At 40.2% G+C, this 22,649-nt stretch overlaps 1 protein-coding gene across 7 annotated transcripts in view; it reads right to left on the bottom strand.

The window, feature by feature from the left end:
• Positions 1-22,649, bottom strand: part of LOC125462154 (myosin phosphatase Rho-interacting protein-like) — a 184,718-nt gene that overhangs the window by 143,007 nt on the left and 19,062 nt on the right. For all 7 annotated transcript variants that reach the window (XM_059653974.1, XM_059653972.1, XM_059653976.1 and 4 more), the window contains exons 2-3: positions 16,633-16,710; positions 8,211-8,276 (exon numbers count right to left, since the gene is read on the bottom strand). In XM_059653974.1, coding sequence (XP_059509957.1) covers positions 8,211-8,276; positions 16,633-16,710 — 144 coding nt within the window. The remainder of the gene's footprint in view (positions 1-8,210; positions 8,277-16,632; positions 16,711-22,649) is intronic.

The following is a 22,649-nucleotide window of genomic DNA, read 5'->3' as shown; positions in this document are numbered from 1 at the left end:
CGGGACGCATACCGAGACCAACATCAACTGCGCCTGGAGGACCATCAATGCAGTGAAAGACGCCCTTTGGTCTGCCCGCAACTTGCTGGTCTGCCAGCTGAAAGAACTGACCCCGACCGAGTGTTGCAGACTGGCTCACTCCAAGGTCCAGGACTACGTGCTGAGGGATGCGCTGAAGCTTGGGGCAGCCACCGCCACCAAGGCACGGTGGGGAAAGACCACCGTATGAACCCCCTCGTCCAGAATAGGAAAAAGAACCCTATCTGGTAACTGGGCCCAGCTAGCGCCTTCCCCAACTGGTCAGGGGGCCAACTGGGACTGTGCGGGGAGACGACTGCCGGGGCGGTTTCTTTGCTTTGTTTTTTTTTCTTCTGTTTTGTTTTTCCCTTTAGTTGGTGTACGTACCCCCTGGGTAACCCGGAGTGGCTTGCATGACTGGGTAGGTGTATAAATGTTTTATTTTTTTGTACATTCTATGAATAAAGTATATTTTTTCAAATAAAAAAAAGTGACAAAACGTCTGAAAACTAACCTTCCAGCTCACCAAGCAAACTCATATCCCGAACTCTAGAACGTGCGCACACTGAAACTTTTAACAGAAATGGATAGAACTAACTCATGATTACGGGGTGGATGACGTTGCAGTCCCTTCCCACTTTACAGGCTGAGCAGCGATTTATTCAAGGTTATCTGCTGTTTTAGAATTCTGGTAACCTTAAGCCAGGTCTGTTCTTCTCTTGTTCCATTTTTCTGCACAGCTACTTCTTTCACTTTTTTTATCCTTAATTGTTAAAACTACCTCTCCATATTTTACAATCCTGATGTTTACAGAAGAGCTCTCCAACAATTTCCTCTCCCTCCCCCCCACCCACCAATATCAAGAACACTTACTCAGGGCCCTAGCTACTAAGTTGCCTGATGATACTGTGAAATCAATCATTTTTCTTTGCCTGTAAACACTCTCATGTCCTCAGGTTTCTGTGTGAATTGTTGCAGCATGGGACCTCAGAGGTTGTAGCAGCTTTTTCCTTTTAGGCTAATTGGTGTGCAAGGCTCCAAAAGAATGCCTCTGTGGCATTAATTAGTGTGACAGTTCCTCTGAATGACAAACAGGCAATTTAAAATTCTGTGGGATTGTATATGATATATTTAGTTAACAAAAATAAGCCTTGACTACTGGGATTATTAGTGGGAAAGAACCCTTTATTACAAAGTTACTGCATCCAATTCCAAAAGCCAAGTAAAGAAACAGAAACAAGTATAAAGGGGAAAACTAAGCTTTCACAACAAAATATACAGTCTCCTTATGACAGTCTCCTTCCGGAGACATTTTTTGTTAAACAAAGTGCTGCGAGTGATTCAGTTTTTTTAAAAATGTAGTTTCTTCTGATTAGCAAAGAATAGCTGTATTCATAAATTCAGAGTTTTTGGTAGTTTTCCAAATTCTTTCCTTAGCTTTATATGTTCCCTACCTCTTCAGTTCTGATTTATTGCTGTTTAGCTTTAAATCAATGAGGCATTACAGAAAGTGTGAGAGCAGAAGCATGACTACATAAAGTAAACAATAGATACATAGACTTTTAATACAGGAGACAGGCGAGAGGTAGGTTAAGTCACAGAGAGAAGAAGAACAGATTTTTGATGAGAAAAGGCATTTTGCCAAAATTTGTCAAAAGGCTTCGTGCACTCATCAGGACAATTTACAAGAATAAGAATTAAGAGGGAAAATCAAACCGCATGATAACAGAGTGCCAATTGGTTAGTTTAAACAAAAGTTGGCATTTATATGTCAATATCAATGATTGCATTCTCATAAGTAATGCCTCCTCCAATCCGATTCTCTTTTCCAAGCAAGCAGTACTCCTCCTTCATGCATGACAGATGCTATTTCTTGCAAACATTTCTTAGTATTTCTTACAAATTGTCCTGATGAGTGCAAAATGTAAAGCTTCAACAAAATGCATCTCTTTACACTAAAATTCAAATTCTGTTGTACTAAACAATTATTTGAATTGATTTTTGGCCATTTGCATAGGAATTATCAGTTGGATTACAAATGCTGAACAAGAGTACCCAAATGAAGATGGAGCTATGAATCAACTTGATATCAACATGTTGGACCCTCCCCCACATGTTAGATCAATGTGATTCAATGTGAATAAATACGGGGTTTTGCACTTTGGAAAAAAGAATACAGGCATGGACTATTTTCTAAACGGTGAGAAAATTCGTAAAGCAGAAGTACAAAGGGATCTGGGAGTGTTGGTCCAGGATTCTCTAAAGGCGAACTTGCAGGTAGAGTCCGTGATTAAGAAAGCGAATGTAATGTTGTCGTTTATCTCAAGAGGGTTGAAATATAAAAGCAGCGATGTGTTTCTGAGGCTTCATAAAGCTCTAGTTAGGCCCCATTTAGAATACTGTGTCCAATTTTGGGCCCCACACCTCAAAGGACGTACTAGCCCTGGAGCGTGTCCAGTGGAGATTCACGCAGATGATCCCTGGAATGGTAGGTTTAACGTATGATGAACGGCTAAGGATCCTGGGATTGTACTCATTAGAGTTTAGAAGGTTGAGGGAAAATCTAATAGAAACTTACAAGATAACGTATGGCTTAGAAGGGGTGGACAGTAGACGGGGAGACTAGGACCCATGGCCACAGTCTTAAAATTAGAGGTGGTAAATTTAAAACTGAAATAAGACGACATTTCTTCAGCCAGAGAGTGGTGGCCTTGTGGAATTCATTACCACGGAGTACAGTGGAGGCCAGGACGTTGGATGCCTTCAAGGCAGAGATCGACAAATTCTTGATCTCACAAGGAATCAAGGGCTACAGGGAGAGTGCAGAGAAGTGGAGTTGAAATGTCCATCAGCCAGGGTTTAAATGGCGGAGTGGATTTGATGGGCCGAATGGCCTTACTTCCACTCCTATGTCTTATGGTCTTATCATTCCGCACAAATCTACCTTAAAATCAATATTTGGTTGAAAAACAGGAATTCAAGTCTGCTTCCAGGCTCCTGTCTTATTTATAGAGCTGAGAAAGCCTATAATTACCAAAGTTGAAAACGGTCTATCTTTTAAGTTTTGTACTGACTGCTGTAAATTTGACAACAACATCAGCAAATGTCTCAGGAGCTCAGTTAATACAGCAAACAGCTTTAAACCCAACCTCAGCTCTCAAGCAGTCAGACGAATGTGCACATTAAGCAGAATTTAATAGATGGTTGGGCTTCCTGGTCTGCCACCAGAACAGTCATGCCAGCTTCCCCTCAGCAATTTGTATTAATTCAGTGGAGGTGAATTCCTCACTCAGGAGGAAGTCCTGTCTCAGAGAGCTACCAGTCAGAGTGATAGCTGGGAACTCTGCAGTTCCAGTTGCACCATCAAGAGTGATGGCCGCTTCTGGGACTAAAAGCATCTACTTCCCACAGACAGGCTGGAAGTAAACAGAGAGGGCAGGGGGCAGTAGCAAAAACTGGTAGAGAGACCAGGGGTAGGAAGACTTTGAGAGAAAGGCAAACAGGATACTTGATTGCAAAAGGGAGTAAGGAAGGTATGGAGCCCTCCTGCCCTGTCAAGCAAAGGTTAGTGACCTGCCAGGCTTTCCCATATCCTTGCCCTTCTCCAGTCAATCTCAAAACGGAAACCAGGCAAGACAAAGCTCCCTAGGGCCCACCTCCACCCCAAAGCCACTGCAGCAGGCAGCTCACCTTCCTGGCTTTTTATTATAAAAACAGGCCCCACAATCGTTTGCAAACTCACCAGCAGGGGTCTGTGAAATGCTGCCCACTAAAAACAAATACAGTGAAACAGAAAATAGGTGTAGACTTCTTGACCATTCAAGCCTGTTCCACCATCCATTATGATTATAGAATCCTAAAATGTGGAAAGAGGCTATATAGCCCATGAAGTCCACACCAACCATCCAAACAGCATCCTACCCTGATCCAGCACCACACCTGCCCCACCACCCCACCCCATCCCCATAACTCTGCATTTCCCATGGCTAAGCTACCTAGCCTGCTCATGATAGTCAAATGCTGAAGGCGTGGCACACTCCTGATTTTTCAGATGTGATATTAAAATGCCTGAACTGTCAACTAAAAAGCATTAGAGAAGCATATTCACCAGATGGACCACACCAATCTGTGATGACTTTCCAATGGTCAAGAGAAACTAGAGTAGACAATGCACAATGACATTTCCAGCAACACCCAAACACCAAGAACAAATAAAAATCCAACTCTGATCCTACTGGTTGATAACACAAAAAGAATGTGCCACAGTATGACAGCGACAGTATTTCCTACAGACATCGGACACGAATGACGCTAATATGTCTGTCTCTCTGTGACCATCTGTATCTTAACTAGCGATAAACATGCTATTAATTTCCCTTCCAGTAATCTGCTTTTAACTAAGTAGCAGTAGGCAAAGTAAACAGCATTAAATAGATTCAATTCCAGTTCCAACTTTACACAATTTCTGGAGTTCAGCGAAGTAGTTATGGGGATTTACCAACAAATGAGTATTTTTCACAAAAGCTGGTAGTAACAACTGGATCAAGAATTGGCCACACACCTCTCTGAAATATCCATAATAAGCCAGGCCTTTGGAACAGATCACTATCTCATTGTAACAGCAACAAGTTATTGATTAAATCAGCCGAGGAATCTGGACTGAAATTCAAGGTTAATACAACAGGGTATTACACTTCTGCTAGTAATGGGCACGGTAGCTAAAACAGTAAGAAACAATTTGCTGCAAAGAGGAATCTGATAATAACCACTAAACATTTAGGACAAGAAAACAATTGATCAATAAAACCTATTAATCACTTCACGTCTTAAGAATTAAACAATTTGCTTCTCTTCTACCCCATCACCTCAAATCAGCAGAATTGTTTTTAATATCAGTGGTTTCATGACCACAAGAACTTCTGCCAGAAACAAAACTCTCATGGTGCCCTTCGAAGTGCCAAGCATAACATATGACACAAATGCATCATCAGTACCAAATGCTGGTGGAAAAGGAGTACATTACAGATGAAAGTCAAAACCCAGACAAACGCAGACCGTAGCATTCGTCCATAATTACTCATCAGAAAGAGTCCCTGGGCCAATTATGTATTTATTATCACAGGACTCCTTCTAAATTAAACCAAAAATACATGTCATTTTGGCTTCAGCATTCAGCAACATAATCATACACCCAAATGGGAATTTGGTTGTTGGATGGAAATGAGCATTAATGAACACATTTACTTTTCAATACATCAGGACTCTAACTGAGGCTGAACTGAAATGAGTAACAATCATAAAGTACAGAACAAAATGTAAGTATTACCTGCTGAATAAATAAAGTTGGTCCCTAAACCAAGGCACATACTATGGGGACCATTAACAATATTTGTTTGCAATAAAACAAATTGCTGAAGAAATTTAGCAGGTCTGGCAGCATCTGTGGAGGGAAAGCACAGTCAACCTTTTGGGTCCAGTGATCCTTCACGAGAACACGGGTCACTAGACCAAGACATTAATTTTGCTTTCTTTCCAAAGATGTAGAAAACCTACTGAGTTTCTCCCATATTTTCTGTTCCCGTTTCAGATTTCCAGCATCTGCAGTTCCTGGTTTTACTTGTTTGTAATAGGCTGAACTGCAGATATAATTTTTTAAACACCTCTACATTTCATATTTCTGTGAAGATTGTGTGCACCCACTAGTTTAAGACCTCTTGTGCGAGGTTTATACCTATAACCACACTCTACCTCTCACCAAATACAGGTTTGGCTACCACTGCAACGTTACTTTTGTCACAACTCTCCGCCCTTGTTCATATTCATCGCCAAACCGGTTATTTGTTCATCCTCCCAAACTGCACAAATTCCAAACCAAGACTTTCAGTCAAATCAGCATTCCACAAAACTTATCATTCTTTATTTTTAACGTAGCGACCACCCTCACGTCCCATTCCCTCTCCCCCCCCCACCCCTACCACCCACTTGACTGTCAGGACAAGGTTTCTCATTCAGGTACAGTACTTTGAATGCAACCTCAGTATTGGTTGTTACAATTAGTCAGCTATCCAATTGTTCACATTTCATTGTCAGCCTGACCAGAAGCTAAAGCCGTGACCCTTTACTTCCGCTTCTTACCGGCATTGATCCTCCATTCTATTAGAAGCTGATGTGGTCCAGACAGCTGCTCCATCTCCTCAGCCATTCAATAAGATCTTGACTGATGTTTCTTTTCTCAAATTTCAAATTCCCATCAATTCACAATAACCTTTGATTCCCATGTCTAACGCAAATCCATCTCTACCTTAAAAATATTCCATGACCTCACGTCCACCACCTTCCATAGCAGAGTGCCAAAGTTGCACAATCCACTTTGAATATGTACTTTGTAAGTAACACCACACAAAGTAAATGAAAATGATGAAAAGGGCCTTCACTTTCTTTCAGGAACTACTGACAGGTACCAAGAAAATCTGAGAAAACTTCTATGAAGAAAAACGTAGTAAATAAATACAATCCTATCAGATGACAATCGTGCTGAAAAGAAAGACCAGTGCTCTTGTGTACAAGTTTTTTTTTTAAATTAAAACATGTTTTTGATTAAACACCAATCCTCCTAAAGCATGTGCAGTTAAGGTCTAACAAAGTGTACAGCACCCATCATTGGCAGTTTTGAATTACATCCTTGGAACAGCATTTGGTTACTTACCCATTAATCTTGTTTTCACTGATCATCAATATCCATACTAGCCAGATTTCTGAGCAAGTAGGTTATCAGGTAACAACTGAAAAACGAGGGGCTTCTGTACCAAGCCCTTTACAGGATAAAGTTAGAGATTTCTATTGTTTTAGTGCAAGCTGATCTAACATTACGTACTGCTCTGACAAGTAATTGGGACTTTTGCGGGGGTTGGGGGCAGGTTGCTGATTTGTGCACTTCATTATTAAGTCCACATTTCTTTCAGTAAATCTGTGTATGCTTTTTCCCAAATTGCAAAAGCTGCAAAAAAAGCACCAGCACATATTACAGAAAATGTTATTTCATTATAATTATTTGAAGTGGTTACAATCAGTTAAATTGATTATGTGGCATTGGATTGAGAGAGTTCCCAAAACTTGCAAATATTTAGTGCAAGTAGCAGCATTGCTGGATTTGCCACTATTTTTGTGACAACTCAACATGATACAAATGCAAGAAAGAAATCTATTTCACACAAGAACACTTTTCTCAAACTGCAACATATGGATAGACTAAAGATTAGATGAAAACATTGGGAGTCCTTAAATGAGGGATATAATTATGTACACAATTATATAGAATTATGCAGCTCTCTATCCAGAGTCAATTGCCACATTATTCTCCTGCGTTTGAGAGGTGGGAGACAGTAAATTAGAATAATCTCTAGTCTTATTTAAAACAACTGCGTCTACCAATATTTCTGAACATCGCTCTAGGTACCTCAATGAGACCTGTTGAAACAGGAACCTGTACACTGCCAATGATGACAGGGTATATAACATTTTTTACAGCAAACATAGCATTTATTACTTTCTTTTGCCTTTGTATTCAACAACACCAAATTTTCTAAACACTAACTTTCAAGATATTTTCTTCTGTAGTTTTCAGCTTCCCACCCTGCAACTCGCCCACAAAAAGGTTGATTTAACATTACTTTGCTTGTCAGAGCAGTATGTAATACTAGACAAGCTTCCATTAAAACAATGGAAATCTCTCGTGTTACCCTGTAAACAGCATGGTATTGAAGCCCCTCATTTTCAATGCTTACCTAATAACCTGCGTACTTACAAACGTGGCCAGTCCAGATACAGACGATTATCCTCTTAGTTTATTTCACTCTCAAACATACATGAAATTGTTGCTATATAGTCTGGCACAACACAAATGCCACTGTACCTCTTTCATGCTATTCGAAATAAAGGTATTTTGAACTTTTGTTGCAAATCAACACAGTAAATCACAAAACACAGAAAGGGTAAATTATAATAAAACCAAGAAACAGGCACGTCAACCTCGTCATCATAATGATCAGTAAAAGAAAACATTGCAAAAATTAAGAAACAAAGAAACAAGCTGCAATTATGCACTTCCAAAACTCATCTGGCACAAAAAGCTTCATAACATTTACATATATCAATCACTGAAGTCTAGACTGGCTATAAACAAGTGAACTCACCGAGTCATCCAATGCATAACGCAATAAGCCATGTTCATAAAGGAGAAAAAATCTTCTCTGCCATTTCTGCAAGATATATTTTGTAATTTTTAATGCCACATAGTGTTCAGCCAATAAATTTTAAAAAATCAGTGATCAAGTTACCTAGTGCACTAAAGATTGGCCAACGACTATACAGGGGCCAAAGGAAATGTTGACGTTCTTCTCAGATTTCAATCAGCAACAACATTAAGCAGCAGAAAGCCAGTTCCAGGCTATAACAATGACCACCTAGCATACAATGGGCATTGAACTTGAAAACGGTGAAAATTTTTCTTGGTAGTGATACACCAATATAGAAATGCTAATCAAATACCGAATATGAAGGACGGGGAAATATATTTTACAATTATGTAAATTACAAGAAACAAAAGCATGGCCCAGCAGAAGCCAACATGAAACATATGATGTTAACCTCTGAATCCTTAGAAAATATTTCCAAACTCAAGTGTCACCTTGTTTTTACACTCCGCACATTAGGTAGTCGCCATTTTGCCAGTTGTCACATGGGGTTGACTCTGTCCCCTATCTTAAACTTCCACCCATCATTACAACACAGCTTGTATCACCTGCTTGCACCCAGTTATAAATGCAGTGATAAGTGAAACATCCATTTCTGGGTTGCAAAATTTCAGGCTGACTACTGATGTGGGAAAAGCACATTGTGGTTGAAAAGCGGAGCCAGCCCAAAATATATATGATACATATTTAATATATATCTGAACATGATGCTTAGGTCAAGAAAATGCTCTAGCTTTATAAACCAGGTTGATCTATATGTCTCAATTAGTATTAGTGTGAATCCCACACAGGAGTCAGAGCAAGATGATGGAAATGAGACTTTGAAAATTAGAAAACAGTTACTTACATGTCAAGTAATTTTGAGCAACAGTACACAGGTGTTTTAAATTTAGCCAGACCTTTCAGCAGCAGTACACTACTTGTTATTTCTACTGTGAGCAATTCTTCTTCAACCATTCATGGGACAACAACATTGCTCAGAACTTATTGCCAATCCCTACTTGCCCTTGAGAAGATGGTGAAGTGTTGCTGTCCAGGTGGTGATGGGACAGCTCTGTTAAGGAGAGGGTTCCTGGATATTGGCCAGCAACAATGGAGGAATCCTGACATTTCCAGGTCAGGGTGGTGCACTATTTGGAAAAGAACTTGCAGGCCATCCTGTCTCCATGTAGCTGCTGCACTAGTGTTGCCAGAGGCCACAGGTATTGGAAGGTGCTGTCAAAGGACCTCAGCAAGTTGCAGATGGTAGAAGCTGGCACCAGTGTGTCAGTGATGAGACAATGGATGTTTAAGTTAGTCAATGGGGCATCAATCAAGCAGGATGTTTGATCCTGCAGTTTCTTAAGTGTTGTTGGAACATCAAACTTCCAAATGTTGGGGGTTACGTAGACATAATGTCTCTGTGGAAAAACTGGAAGATATAGAATGGTTGAATATTTTCTGGATTGAAAAGAGTACCATGTGGTTTTATCAAGGCAGGAAGTTAACAGTTTAATGTTTGCTGTAACCTGTTGTTTACAACAGACTCTGGAGATGAAGGCAAGCAAGGCTTTCAAGAATGCAAGTAAAGGGTTTTACAGCCTTTAATTACTGTAACACCTGACATTGAAAAGACTGTGAGACTTCTACGCATATGGTTGCACTGCCACCACGTCTGGATTGGGTCTTCTGTTCTACAGACCCGCAGTTCGGAAGGTAACATCCGCCACGGCGTACAGTAAAGGCACGTTTCTCTCTCGCACGTTTCTCTCTCGCAATATCTCTCTCTCGCTCTCTCTCTGTCGCTCTCTGTCGCCCTCCTGAAAGTCTTTTCTCAGTAGAAATTCCTGCAAACCTGTTAGGCAAGACCTTAGAACCTGGAATGACTTGGATCAAGGTTGAGTGCAATCTGAACTAGTGTTTTACAATTAATCCACAGCCGTCCACAATTCTACCTCATTGACAGGAACCCCAGCAAACTCTGAGAAGTCATCCCATTCTATTCATTAGTGTCAGATCCTTAGCCCACAGAGCTTTCAGTTTTCTTTTTTGCCATCAACTCTGCAGAGACTTTTGTCTTTTTGTGTTGTGGGAGTGTGTCTGCATTTGGGACTTTTTTTCCTTTATTCATTCACAGGATGAGCGCGTCACTGGCCAGGTAGCATTTACTGCCCACCCCTAATTGCCCAGAGGACAGATATGAGTCACATGTAGGCCAGACCAGGTGAGGATGGCAGTTTCCTTTCCCAAAGGACATTAGCTAACCAGATGGGTTTTTTTGTGACAATCAACAATGGATTCACAGTCTTCATTAGATTCTCAACTCCAGAAATTCACTGAATTCAAATTCCACCATCTGCCGCGAAGGGATTTGAACCTGGGTCCCTGTAACGTTATCTGGGTCTCTGGATTAGCAGTCAAGCGATAAAACCACTAGACCTTTGCTTCCCCATTAAGGAGATAGAATTTTAATTTTGGATCATAGTTTTGATGTTAGCCAATATTTGCGATTTGTATTAAAATAATCTTTTTTTTACTACTAAATGAATTACTTTGAGTCTAAAGAAACATGGTGAAAATCTACTTTATTCTGGATATTAGTTCAAAAAGGCAGCGACTGGTTACTTTGGAAATCGAGTCAGTATATTAATACTGATGGTGTGACTGGATGAATAATGGAGCTTGACTACCAGTATAATTCCTCTCACCATAACACAGTTAAATGCAGAGTATTTCATCACACTCTTGAGTTGTGTTTTAGGTAATGGAAAGGCTCCAAGAAAATTGAAATAAGTACATGCAACACATGACCTCTTCTCACAGCCACAGCACTGATGTAGCTGGCCCTGTAAAATGGGGCATTCAGCAATGGTAATGCTCCCGAATATCAAGGAGGCGAGGTTATATTTTCTCTTGATGGAGTTGGGCATTGTTTAGTATTTTTGTGGCAAACATGTTACATGCCACTTATAGGCACAAGACTGAATATTGACCAAGTCTTGCTGCATGCAGTCACAAACATTTTCAGCAGCTCAGGAATTGTAAATAGTACCTAACACTGTGCAGTCATTAATTAATATCTCCATCTGACTTCTCTAAGAGGGATTTCTCTGATAAAGCAGCTGACAATGACTGGGCTAAGGACACTGCTGTGAGGAACTCCCAAAGTGCTATCCTAGGCTGAGATGATTATCCTCCAACAATTAAATTTGCACTGATATCACTTCAGCCAGCACAGAATTCCATGCTCCCACTCCAATTCCACATTTAAATTTAGCTTTGGCTCCTTGAGGTTGCACTCAGACTTGATGCCAATGCCAGTCACTGGTAATGAACCTCTCAAACTCAGTTTGTGTGTCCATGTTTGAACCCAAGTAAGAGAAACCAGAACCCAGCATCAACAAACAGGCTACTGCACCGATGAAATGTTCGCCAACACCTTCCATCACTTTGCTGGTAAGCAACAGTAATCTGATTGGTTAGTAATTTGCTGGCTTTGTGTGGACAGGGCATAACTGGGAAAATCATCAGGTAAGCAGTGTATACAATAGTGGAGAGGGCTGTAATGATGCAGTGGTAGTTTCTCTCCTTCTGAGCCAGGAGGCCCAGGTTCAAGTCTGACCTGCACAAAAGCTATGTAATAACATTGCTGAGCAGGCTGATAAGAAAACATCTATTATATAACAGAACTGCTGGACTATGGACACTGTTAGTTACTGGAGCACAACTTTCCCCTCCCTGGTGTGACATGAGCAATAGCATGAAAAGGTAGGAAAATACAGAGAGAATGACACAGCAAACACATTAATAATTGTATTCCGCAATTTGTTCATACCTTATAACATCACAACCTTGTAGAGTAAAAGATACTGAAAAAAAAGGAGTTAGCTGTAGGAAAACTCAATTATTGTTTTCTTCAATGTCTAGTGGGGTCCGCCATATCATCGATGCAGTGAAACATGTTTTCCATGTTGTGTTTTCCACTGTGAAATCCCAGAGCATTTCTGCAGCCTTTGCCGCTTCAGCCAAGGAGATAGCTGACTGTTCAGGGTCTTTCAGGTGATACACTTTCTTCTTTGATATCTTTGTCCACTTTCCTGATGCAGATCTCAGAAATGCTGGTGGTTATCCTGGTGGTTTGTTAGCCTCACACTACGTGACTAGTGTCTTGACATTTACAAACCAGCGTGGCTCCTTGTATTTTCCTACCAAAAGCAGCAGTAGCTTTTCACTACCTTAAGCGTTTGCGCAAAGCAAAGCGGTGACACATTCCTTGCTTTGCTTTCCATTATTACATCTTTGCCTTTTGAACATTAAAAGGCAATCTGGTAAAAGGTGGTCCAACTTCATCCACGTTAAAAATTTTTCTTGGTACAGACTCAATCTGGGCACAGGCCTGGATGATTTGCAGCCATTACTGTAGACTTGCCCATAATTTTGCACTCTAGTGCAGCCTTACACACCTTCCAATTGGTTGGCGCAGGCATTAGAGGAGCAGACTCAAGTTTGGCAAATCTGGAATTTATCGTCAAGATCTTCAGCTCATCATGGGCATCCTTCCATTGGACAGTTTATCCTGCCAGTGGGAATCATTGACATCTTGACCACAACTGAGGTTTCAGGTTATTCAAATCTGACTCACCTAAACCTGCACTGGAGATTGACAGGACTGGCATCTCATGTTTATATACGCCTACATCACTCCGGAGATAGAATCAAAGTGCTGGAGGAACTCAGCAAGTCTGGCAGTTAACGTTTCAAGTCTGATATGACTTCAGCACTGAGGTACACACCTGTCACACTCTCCTACATTGCTCATCCTACCAGGATCGGTCCCTTAGCATGACAGTCATGGTACAGTGGAGAATATGCTGGGCTGAGAGGTTACAGATTCAGGTGGAATACAATTCTTTGGCTGTTGTTCATCCCCAGTATCTCATGAATGCCAGAGGTGGGCTGCTGGATCTGCTGAGATTCCAGTTAGCATGGTGATGGTGCCACAAAGAACAATGGTGTCAGGGAGTCCTCCCTGTGAAGATGGACTTGTCCTCCACAAGGACTGTGTGATGATCAGATAAAAAATGCATATATACGTAGATTGGTGATAATGAAAACAAGTACGTATCTCCTTCGAGATGTTTCCATGACCAACTGATGCAGACCTAGTTAATTCAATAATTTTGCTTTGCTAATCATGATGGAGACAGCTGTTTCAGATGCAGAAGCATAATGATTAATATCAAAAAGTGTAATCTATCTCCAAGATAATGTGTGTGCATATTAAGCACAATGCCCTGATGTCCAAGATCAGGGGTCTAGATAAGATGCACTGACAGCATAGGTTGTTCTAGCAGCCAGTTGAAATAAGGTCAGAATGTACACTGAGCTGTTATTATAATCATCCAGCTCATAATCAAGTCATGTACTGGAGGATAAGGAATGGCAGAAAATCAAAAACAATTCTTGGTACAAAATATGGATTTATTTATCTCAGTTAAAATTGTTTGACTTAAGCTAGAAGCATGATTTAAAAAGTCTGAAAGACAAATGTTTGAAATTTCTGTTGAAGAACAGTCATATCGGACTCAGAACTTCAACTCTGTTTCTCTTTCCACAGATGTCAACAGGCCTGGTTGGCACTTTCCCTATTTATTTCAAATTTCCAGTTTCCACAGGTTTTTACTTTTGTTTAAGAAATTTCTTTTCTGTTAAGATTCAAAACCATCTCATAACTCAGATGATATCCTGGAAGGCTCCTCAAATGAGGCCATATGGGTGTAATTTGAAGGCATAAAGATGACAAGCATTTCGCTGGAGTGTAATATTGACCATCAGACAGGCAGGGAGAGACAGAGAAAATTTGAGCCGAGATTTTAAATGAGTAGTTTGCATCTGTATTTCCCGGAGAGAAGAGCTAGGTGCAGAAATCAGGGGAAAACTGTTAACTAATAGCTGGCATATATTACACATTAATTCCAAAAACAATTACCTGCAGAAAAATAAATATCGAGACACGCAATAATTTTAAAATTTTCATCTCTCCACATGACTAAATGCCAGGACTTCCTTCCTCATCAGTGCTGGCAAACTCCAGAAGCTTCTTTCCAATTTATCAATTTCAACAATCTTACCTCTCTGCATGCTCCTTTCCAGTACCCTACAAAAGATCATCTTTCACTGCTACTGAACTCCAAATCTTCTGTCTCCAGTATTCGGAGATCCTACTACACCATCAACATGTAATACCCAAAGTGATTTGGCACTACTGTCAGTTCCGCTATAATGCGATAGTTGCGTTCCTGCGCAACACTGCACTGTAGAAAATCGCACTGTAGAAATAATAGGACCTATGGAAAAAGTAGGGTTGGGGCAGACCACCAAAAAAGAAAAGTCACTCAAAACACACTCAAAGGCCTAGAACGAAGGATAGCACAGTTTGAATAAATGTTTAATTCATATCTAGTAATGGAATAAAAGTAAATTCAAACACCTTACCTTGAAAAAATGTCAGGATGTCTTAATGGGGGGAGGTGGTATTGAGGTTGCTCTGTTGTTCATGCAGGAACTGAGGTTCTATATCATTGGCATCACCTTCAGGTACAGTCGTGGTTGCAGGGTTATGGAGAAAAGTAGTTGATCAAAAGTGGATAGTGGCAGTTCACTGTCTTCTGACTGTTTCTTGGGGGTTCGCTTTAAAAATACATCCAGTTTTTGCTGCTTTGCCCTTATTCTTCTTTCATGAAGAAGTTGTTTATGGGGTGCCAAATAATTATTCCACAAACAGCTAGCCTGCTGCATTCTGCATTGTAATCATTGTCCTCTAAGAGCTGCAACTGCTTGTCAATTTCCCTCAAGATACAAGACAGAAATGGAAAGCTGTCATGGTGCTGCATCCTGGACTACTACTTCATCTCTAGCTTCACTTTTCCCTCAGTGACAAGGAGTTGTCGATCAGCTGTAGAGAGGTCTTCACGACAGGATTCAAGCAACTCTTCAGCACCCCTCACTCACCACTTCTTCAAATCCAAATTGCTTTGCAAGATCGACATAGTGTTCTGATTCTTGGGACCTCCTCTGACGGATCAAATCTTGGAAAAAATAATCTGGGAAAAGCCCCTTCCAAACTGCATGCAAGCAATCCTTACTGACATTACCCCAAGCCTCCACGATAATTTCAACTGCATTCATCTGAGGCCAGCAAGGAGACTCTTTTGACGCTAACATTGTGCATATTCAGAACAAAGCCCATGAAACAATCACGTGATGCTGGCGCATACTTCTCCACTCACTGGTGGAAACAGGTTATAGCCAAAAAGTTTGCGTTTTAGAAAGTGTGTTCCCCTGTTAGTCAGTCACGTCATAGTCAATTCATGCTGCCAGAGCACGCGTTATAGCGGAACCAACTGTATATATTTTAGAGGTGTGTCTGCCTCAACTCAAAATGTATCTCACACATATTTCCTTGTGACATGTGAAACGTAACAAAGCCAAATCTCATTGTTTTAACCCTGTGTTATGATATCAATAAACATTAATATCTCTAGCTCACAATCCCTCTGTGGCATAAGACAAGGAGGTCCCACACCCTACTTTATAGTTATGGCTTAGAAAATTGGCAGACTACCAGATCTTATGGTCTACCACATAGCTTATCTCTGGACATTCTCATTTTCTTTTCGAGAGGGCAGCTTGTGTGCTTCAGAATGCATTGGTATGATTTCTGCTTTCATACTCTACAGTTTGATTTTTAATCCAGGGTGATACCCCATACCCACTCAGTCTACCAATGTTTCTGAGCATCATCACAGAAAGACAAAACACTGACATAACACAATACTCATGCAGGTGACATGCATAAATCAATCTTTATAAATGAGACAGCTATCAGTCTATGAAAATAGAATGACTCCTGATTTGTAACTTGTCAATATTGACATCATTTCTTCCTAGGAAAGACTCCAAGTTTCATGATTTTTTTTTTGGGGGGGGCGGGTGGAGATTCTCTCACATTCCCCACAAGCTTTGTGGAGGTGGGTCTCATTCTTACAAAGGATGTCACAAGAGAGTGGGCCCCATCATGAATACAACAGTTCTAAAGAAGAGTCATAAATGGACTCAAAACATTAACTCTGCTTCTGTCTTCACAGATCCTGCCAGGCCTGGCATTCTTGTATTCATTTCAGATTTCTACACACAACAGGACCACCATGTGACAGACTGACTCTGCAAATATGCCTATAATCATCTGTTAATAGCAGCAATATTCCAGCAATACTCAGATATTTGAAACATAGCAAAGACACAGTAAAAAGTTTAATTCTTAACAACAGCTGTTAATTAACTGACCAAAACCCTGCAAAAAGCAAAGAAATCTTCAACTTACCCTTGATCGTTGCACTGGATTTTCAAAGTCAGTTCCTTCAGGAGCCAGCAATAACCAGCCCCCATAAATAGGCTTTGCCTGAAATATGGGAAAGATGGACAAACACAATAATTAAAATGCAATTGTAATGATTTATAACCAAGATAAGTCGATCTGTACTTTTCTGTACTTTCAAATGAGACAATTTTAAATTACTGTACTTTTCTCTTATTTACTGCTCTCAAAAGCACTTATCCTTTCTTGATTATCATTCCTTATGTAGTTCACCCACATATATTCCACTTGCAAGATTCTCTAAACCTGTCTTGGTCTGAGGCCACCACTTTCCTCCACAACCCACCCTGCACATTTGCACTCTCTCACACATCTTCGCTTTCCTGACCTGTAGGTACCATTTATGGATTTTTATGAATTCATTTACTCAGAGCCAAAGCTGATCATAGTACTTTCACTACTGTCCAAAGAGTGGAGTTTAAATTTGTAATATTCAATCTGGGATAGCTCTGTGGATAAATATTCAGACGTAGAACCCGATAACCAGATAGGTAAATGCAAATGTAACTGATGATGTAATCTTGACATAGAGGCTAAACACAGAGAAACAAAATGAGAAGAATGGGAGATTGGAGGAGAAGACTGGGTGTATTAGACTGTAGTGATGCGTACTGTGTAAATAAAATTGTATTTTTTGAATGCAACAGAAATAGAATCCAGTGAGGCCAAAGCAGCATATACTTCAATCTCAGTCCAAAGGACCATGCAAGGTTAGAATTTAGCAGTTTCAGACCAGAACAACTGTGCCAAACTTAAATTACAAAGGAATGGGGGCAAAGGTAGCCGGAGTGGACTAGGAAAGGAACTCAGCCGCAAAGATAATTGAGGAACAATAGTTCACAACTCACAAAGAGATACATGATTGGAGGATTCTAGGAAGAGGCCAAAAGACAACCACGGTTAGCCAGGGAAGTTAAGGATGATGTTGAATTGAAAGGAAAGTTATACAATGTAGCAACCATTGATGTTAAATGAGAGGACTGGGAATTTGAAAAAAAAACTAAAGATGAAGAAAAACTAATAAAAGGAGGGGAAAATAAACTTTGCGGATAAACTTGTAAGTAATATCAAATCAGATAGAAGAGTTTCTTTAAACCTATAAAAAGAAAGAAAGAGAGATCAAAGTGAACATTTCCCACTTAGAGAATAAGGTTGGGGAAAACAATAATGGGGAAATGAGGAAATGGCAGAGGAGTTGAACAAATGCTTTACATCAGCCTTCACGGTAAATGAACTAATAGCATTTAAAGAGTATGAAGTAATGAAGGAGCAAAAGAGGATGAGGAAATAAATACAGTAACTATCATTGGAGAAGGGGTGGGGATGGCTCAAGGCTGATAGGTCCCTTGGACCTGATGGGATGCATCCTAAGATATCCAAGAACGTAGCTACAGAGATTGTGGATGCACTAGCAGTAATCTTCCAGCAATCCTTAGATCCTGGAAAGGTCCTAGAGGTTTGAAAAAAAACCAATGTAACATCGTTACTCCAGACAAAAAGGAAAGGAGACCAGAAACAGGCAACTGATTGGCCAGTTGCATGCCTTCATTTGGAACAACTGCTGAAATTCATTAATGCCCGACTTCTACCAGAAATCCCTTATGAAATGTAAATAACACTTATCACAACATGAAAGAACAGCCAACAACAGCAGTTTGACATCTTCTGGAATGTGTCGTACAGACACTCGTGCAACTTTTCAGCTAATGCGTGGTGGTCTTGGGTATCATGCCTGCCTCAGAGTCAGAAGATGTGGGTTTGAGTTCCACTTTGTGACTTGATGACCTGGGGTACATTCTTAACATGCCAAACAGGTTGATTATCAACCTGGAAATTCTTCCAGTACCCCCATGGCAGACAGTAAAGAAGTCGTCTCCTGGTCAGCCATGCTTGACAGGCAGCAGTAGCCCTCAAGCTGTAGTCTTTGGTCAAAGGCTCCAGGAAAAGCTGGCTACAGGAACAAACATAAAAAGTGCTCTGTCTGCCTTGTGCATCATGAAGTATCAGAAGCTCCTAACTATACAGGACAAGAATACACTAAAACGTTAATGTGTTCAACTCATGTTACAATGAAGCAATTTCAGAATTCAGCTGGCAATCAGGTCTTAGCATTATCTGCTTTTGTTTTAAAACCCATTATGCACAAAATACATATGCTTTTAATAAAAAGCTACAATCTCATTAATCACAGTTAAGCGTGATTGGTACGGCATAATACATGACTCAAATTATTGACATGAGAAATTGATCTTGCCTGAGCCACTGCATTAGCATCATTGTCAGAGCAATGTTAGCCTTTTCCCTCCAACACAATTTAAGTTAATTTGGTGTTGTCATGCTGCTGGTTTCAGATTGTCAAGACTTGAATGACTCATCAGCTGAGAAAAACAGGATATACTGAAGGAACTCTGTTTTTTTGTTAATTACGACAAAATAAAAACGAATGATCTATTTCACAAAATTGAGTGAAAGATCTAGGCTCACACTCTAGTGAAGCACAGATGGAGATACCCTCCTTCAGGTGAGACATGTCACCTCAGCTCTGTCTACCCATTCAGGAAGTTGTGAAATATCCATTGGCTTTTTTCAAAGAATAATAGAATTCTTCCTAATGACCTGTCAATGTTTACCCCTTAGCCACGAACAATAAAATTGATAATCTGGTAGTTATCACATTGATGTTTGTGACAGATCACTGCCTGTACACTGGCTATCATGTTTCCTAAATGACAACAGCTACCACACGTAAGTAGTACTTAACAGGCTGTAAAACAATTTGGGATGACCTGACGTTGTGAAAGGCACTATGTAAATGCAAAGATCCTTGATAACACATCAAGACTCCACTGTGGAAACTGGGAACTGTACCTGTGGTATTATTAGGATATATGTTGTTGGTGTCAAAGTCTAAGTTTTGACTACAAGCCTCAATCCTTAGGGGACTAATATGCTATCACCGACACGTTCGATCAGTGAGCAACATCCATCCAGCACCAAGACAATACAAGGCCTAAAATCCCAAGAAGATCAATGTCTCAGCCTGTGAAATCAGACAGTCCAAAGACAGGAATTCCAAGTGCAGTTCACAGCCAATATTAAAAACCTGAACACATCCAGCACCATTTCACAGAACAGTGGGATCAAATAAAGTCAGCTTGTACTCTCTGCCTGTGCCTAGACTGGGTTTGAACACAGTTATCATTGGGGCTGGCCTGAGGAAAATTATTCTCAAATGTATTAAAACAAGCAGCCTTCCTTGCCTGGCAGAACAACTTGAGGTCTGCCTAAGAAGGCAGCAGTGAACAGCTCAAGGACAGCTCCTACAGGCAAATGATACTGATACACAGGAGACAAAGGACATGTGATAAGGAAGAGAAGTCGTCCAAGACATTCAATGATATGCTGACCATCATGACATCTGAAGCTTTCTAAAAAAAACCATGGTCAAGTGGTCAAATCCTTTTCACTCACAGTATGTCATTCCTCTTCTTAAAGAGGACAATCTCATCCATCAACGTAGGAAAGTTTTCACTGAGTAACTCCTTGGCCATGAACCTATAGCGATTGCTACTGTGGTAGAATCCGCTGGTGAAGGGCATTGAGGATACAGCTGCAATATGTAGTCAAACAGATGAAAAACAGCAAACTGTGCATCCCCCAATAATATTCCAGCTGAGATCTACGAAACCAGATGTTTACTTGAATCAGGATTCCATGCATTCATCCTACACATTTGGGAGGGAAAAGGACATGTCCCCCTTCACTGAGATTTCAGGAATATGATAATTCTAACTAGTTTCATTTAGTAAGATAAATTACACTGTGGAAACTATGAAGTTATTTTTCTCTCATCTATGCCAGAAAGAATCCTAACAAGCACTCTCCTGAACCGCCTACTTCCTGTGGATGAGGAATCCTCCCTGAGGCACACTGCTGCTTTAGACGTTCCATAGGAGCTTGTGTCTTGGTCTTTCTTCAAAAAAGCTAAGAAACCGTCAAAAGTTTTAACATCAACATCCAGATTGCTTCAATATATTGTCCAAATCAGTGTATATAGCAAGGCTATTGAATAGCTGTTGTAATTCTGTGTCAGTGTTCCTAGCTCTGGGATAGAAGGTGTTGGCTTAAGTCCCATTTGCCCCAGAGGTGTACTCCAACAAGTTGATTAAAATATATCTATAGCAAGGCTGTGTGGTGTCTTAAAGATGTGGATGTCCAAAGAAGTTAGTTACCATCATGAAGCACCTGCAGAATTGTATAATATTAACTACCATGAGGAGATCTGAAACAGGTGTCTTCAAAACCCAGACGGTGTCAAGGATGCTGTACAATAGACTCCATACTATTTACAACCTATTTCACAGTAACTATTCACATCAAAAGATCAGATGTCCTATGCTGACAATGTTAAGTATCACCTGGACAGAAGACTGTCTGACCTCAGTTGCCTCCATACAAACAAGAAACTGACCTCAATAGATAGATACATATAACTGACAGTTTGCAGATGACAGTGTGCTCATGCTGCACCTTATCGGCTTGCCTCCCTTGATTGCTACAATTTTGCGCACAACAGACAAGGCCTGTCCCTGAATGCTGCAAAAAAGGACCGAGAATTGGTCAGCCAATATTCCACCTCTCACATTTGTTGAAGGATGGAGGCTGGGGAATGTTGACCATTTCATAACCACCTCGCACAAAGAGGAGGAGATTTAACGCCACATTAGCTGTGTCAGCTCATCCTTCTATCAATGTACACAAGTACTTGAGAACAAAGCAGAGTGGGGTCAGAAAGGGACAGCCAAGCTGAACAATGATAATTGGAATTTGTGATATAGGTTAGAAAATAGTAAAACTATAAAACACTCTGAAAGCTTGACACATTCACAATGAAACAAAATAAAGAAACATAAATTAATTTTTGATTAAAGATAATTAAACAGACAATTACAAACTGACAAGTCAACAGCTAAATATTCGAGGATACTCGACTTTTAGAAGACAGGTAAAATTGAAAAGAAGGGAGCATCTCAGTCGTGTAGTATGAGGTGAAGACAGTAGAAAGAAAAAAGAACCTTAAATACAAATATCAAGATCTAGAAACAGTTTAAGCAGAACTAAAATACCAGGAGCAGAAAATACAGCTGGGAGCAGGAATTAATGGATTTTTGCTAAGGTAGACAATAAGCATTGGGCCCAGCACGGAAGACTGTTTGAGTTGGTGATGTACAATCTGCATCAATGACTTAGGATGAAGGAACAAAGTGCTATGTATCCCAGTTTTCTCACAACACACAGTAGGATGAGAGTATCTGTTGTTAGGACATACAACAAATCACAAATGGATACAGATAGATAAAGCAAATAAGAGAGGCCATCACAGATCAAATAAAGCACAAGTAAACGGCAAGTTATATAGTAGTAGGAAACATAGAAAAGCAGATGCTATTTTGAAATGCAGAGAGACTGGGAAATAACGGTATTCAGAAATACCTGGGTGTTCTTGTATGCAAATCATGGAAAATTTATATGCAGTACAAAATGGACTGGGATTGTAAACGGTATGTCAGCTTTTGTAACAAGGATTAGAATTGGAGACTACAGAAAAGTCTTACTGCAATGGTAGAAGGCTTAGTGAGCCCACACATGGAGTTATATGTACAATTTAGCTATACTCCTGATAACCAGGTGGTAAAGGAACAATCCAAAACATCATTTTTACTTGGAATAAATTTATTCTTGAAGTGAAACATAAAGCTATTTTTCTCCTGACTTCAATCAAGTCTTATATCAGTAACAGTCTCTTCATAACATTGCTAAGATCACAGCTGATCCCAACTGAACAAGTTAGATCCCAGTATGAAAACTGGCTTGATAGATCATATGCTTCATATTTTGTTTAGATACTTAAGGTTAGTCACTGAAACATAATGAAACAAGACTACAATTGCAAATTTATGTAA

Source organism: Stegostoma tigrinum, chromosome 23, assembly GCF_030684315.1.
Source record: "Stegostoma tigrinum isolate sSteTig4 chromosome 23, sSteTig4.hap1, whole genome shotgun sequence".
Lineage (NCBI taxonomy): Eukaryota > Metazoa > Chordata > Chondrichthyes > Orectolobiformes > Stegostomatidae > Stegostoma > Stegostoma tigrinum.
Note: the sequence above shows the minus strand (reverse complement) of the source record. Positions and strands in the feature narration are given on the sequence as shown.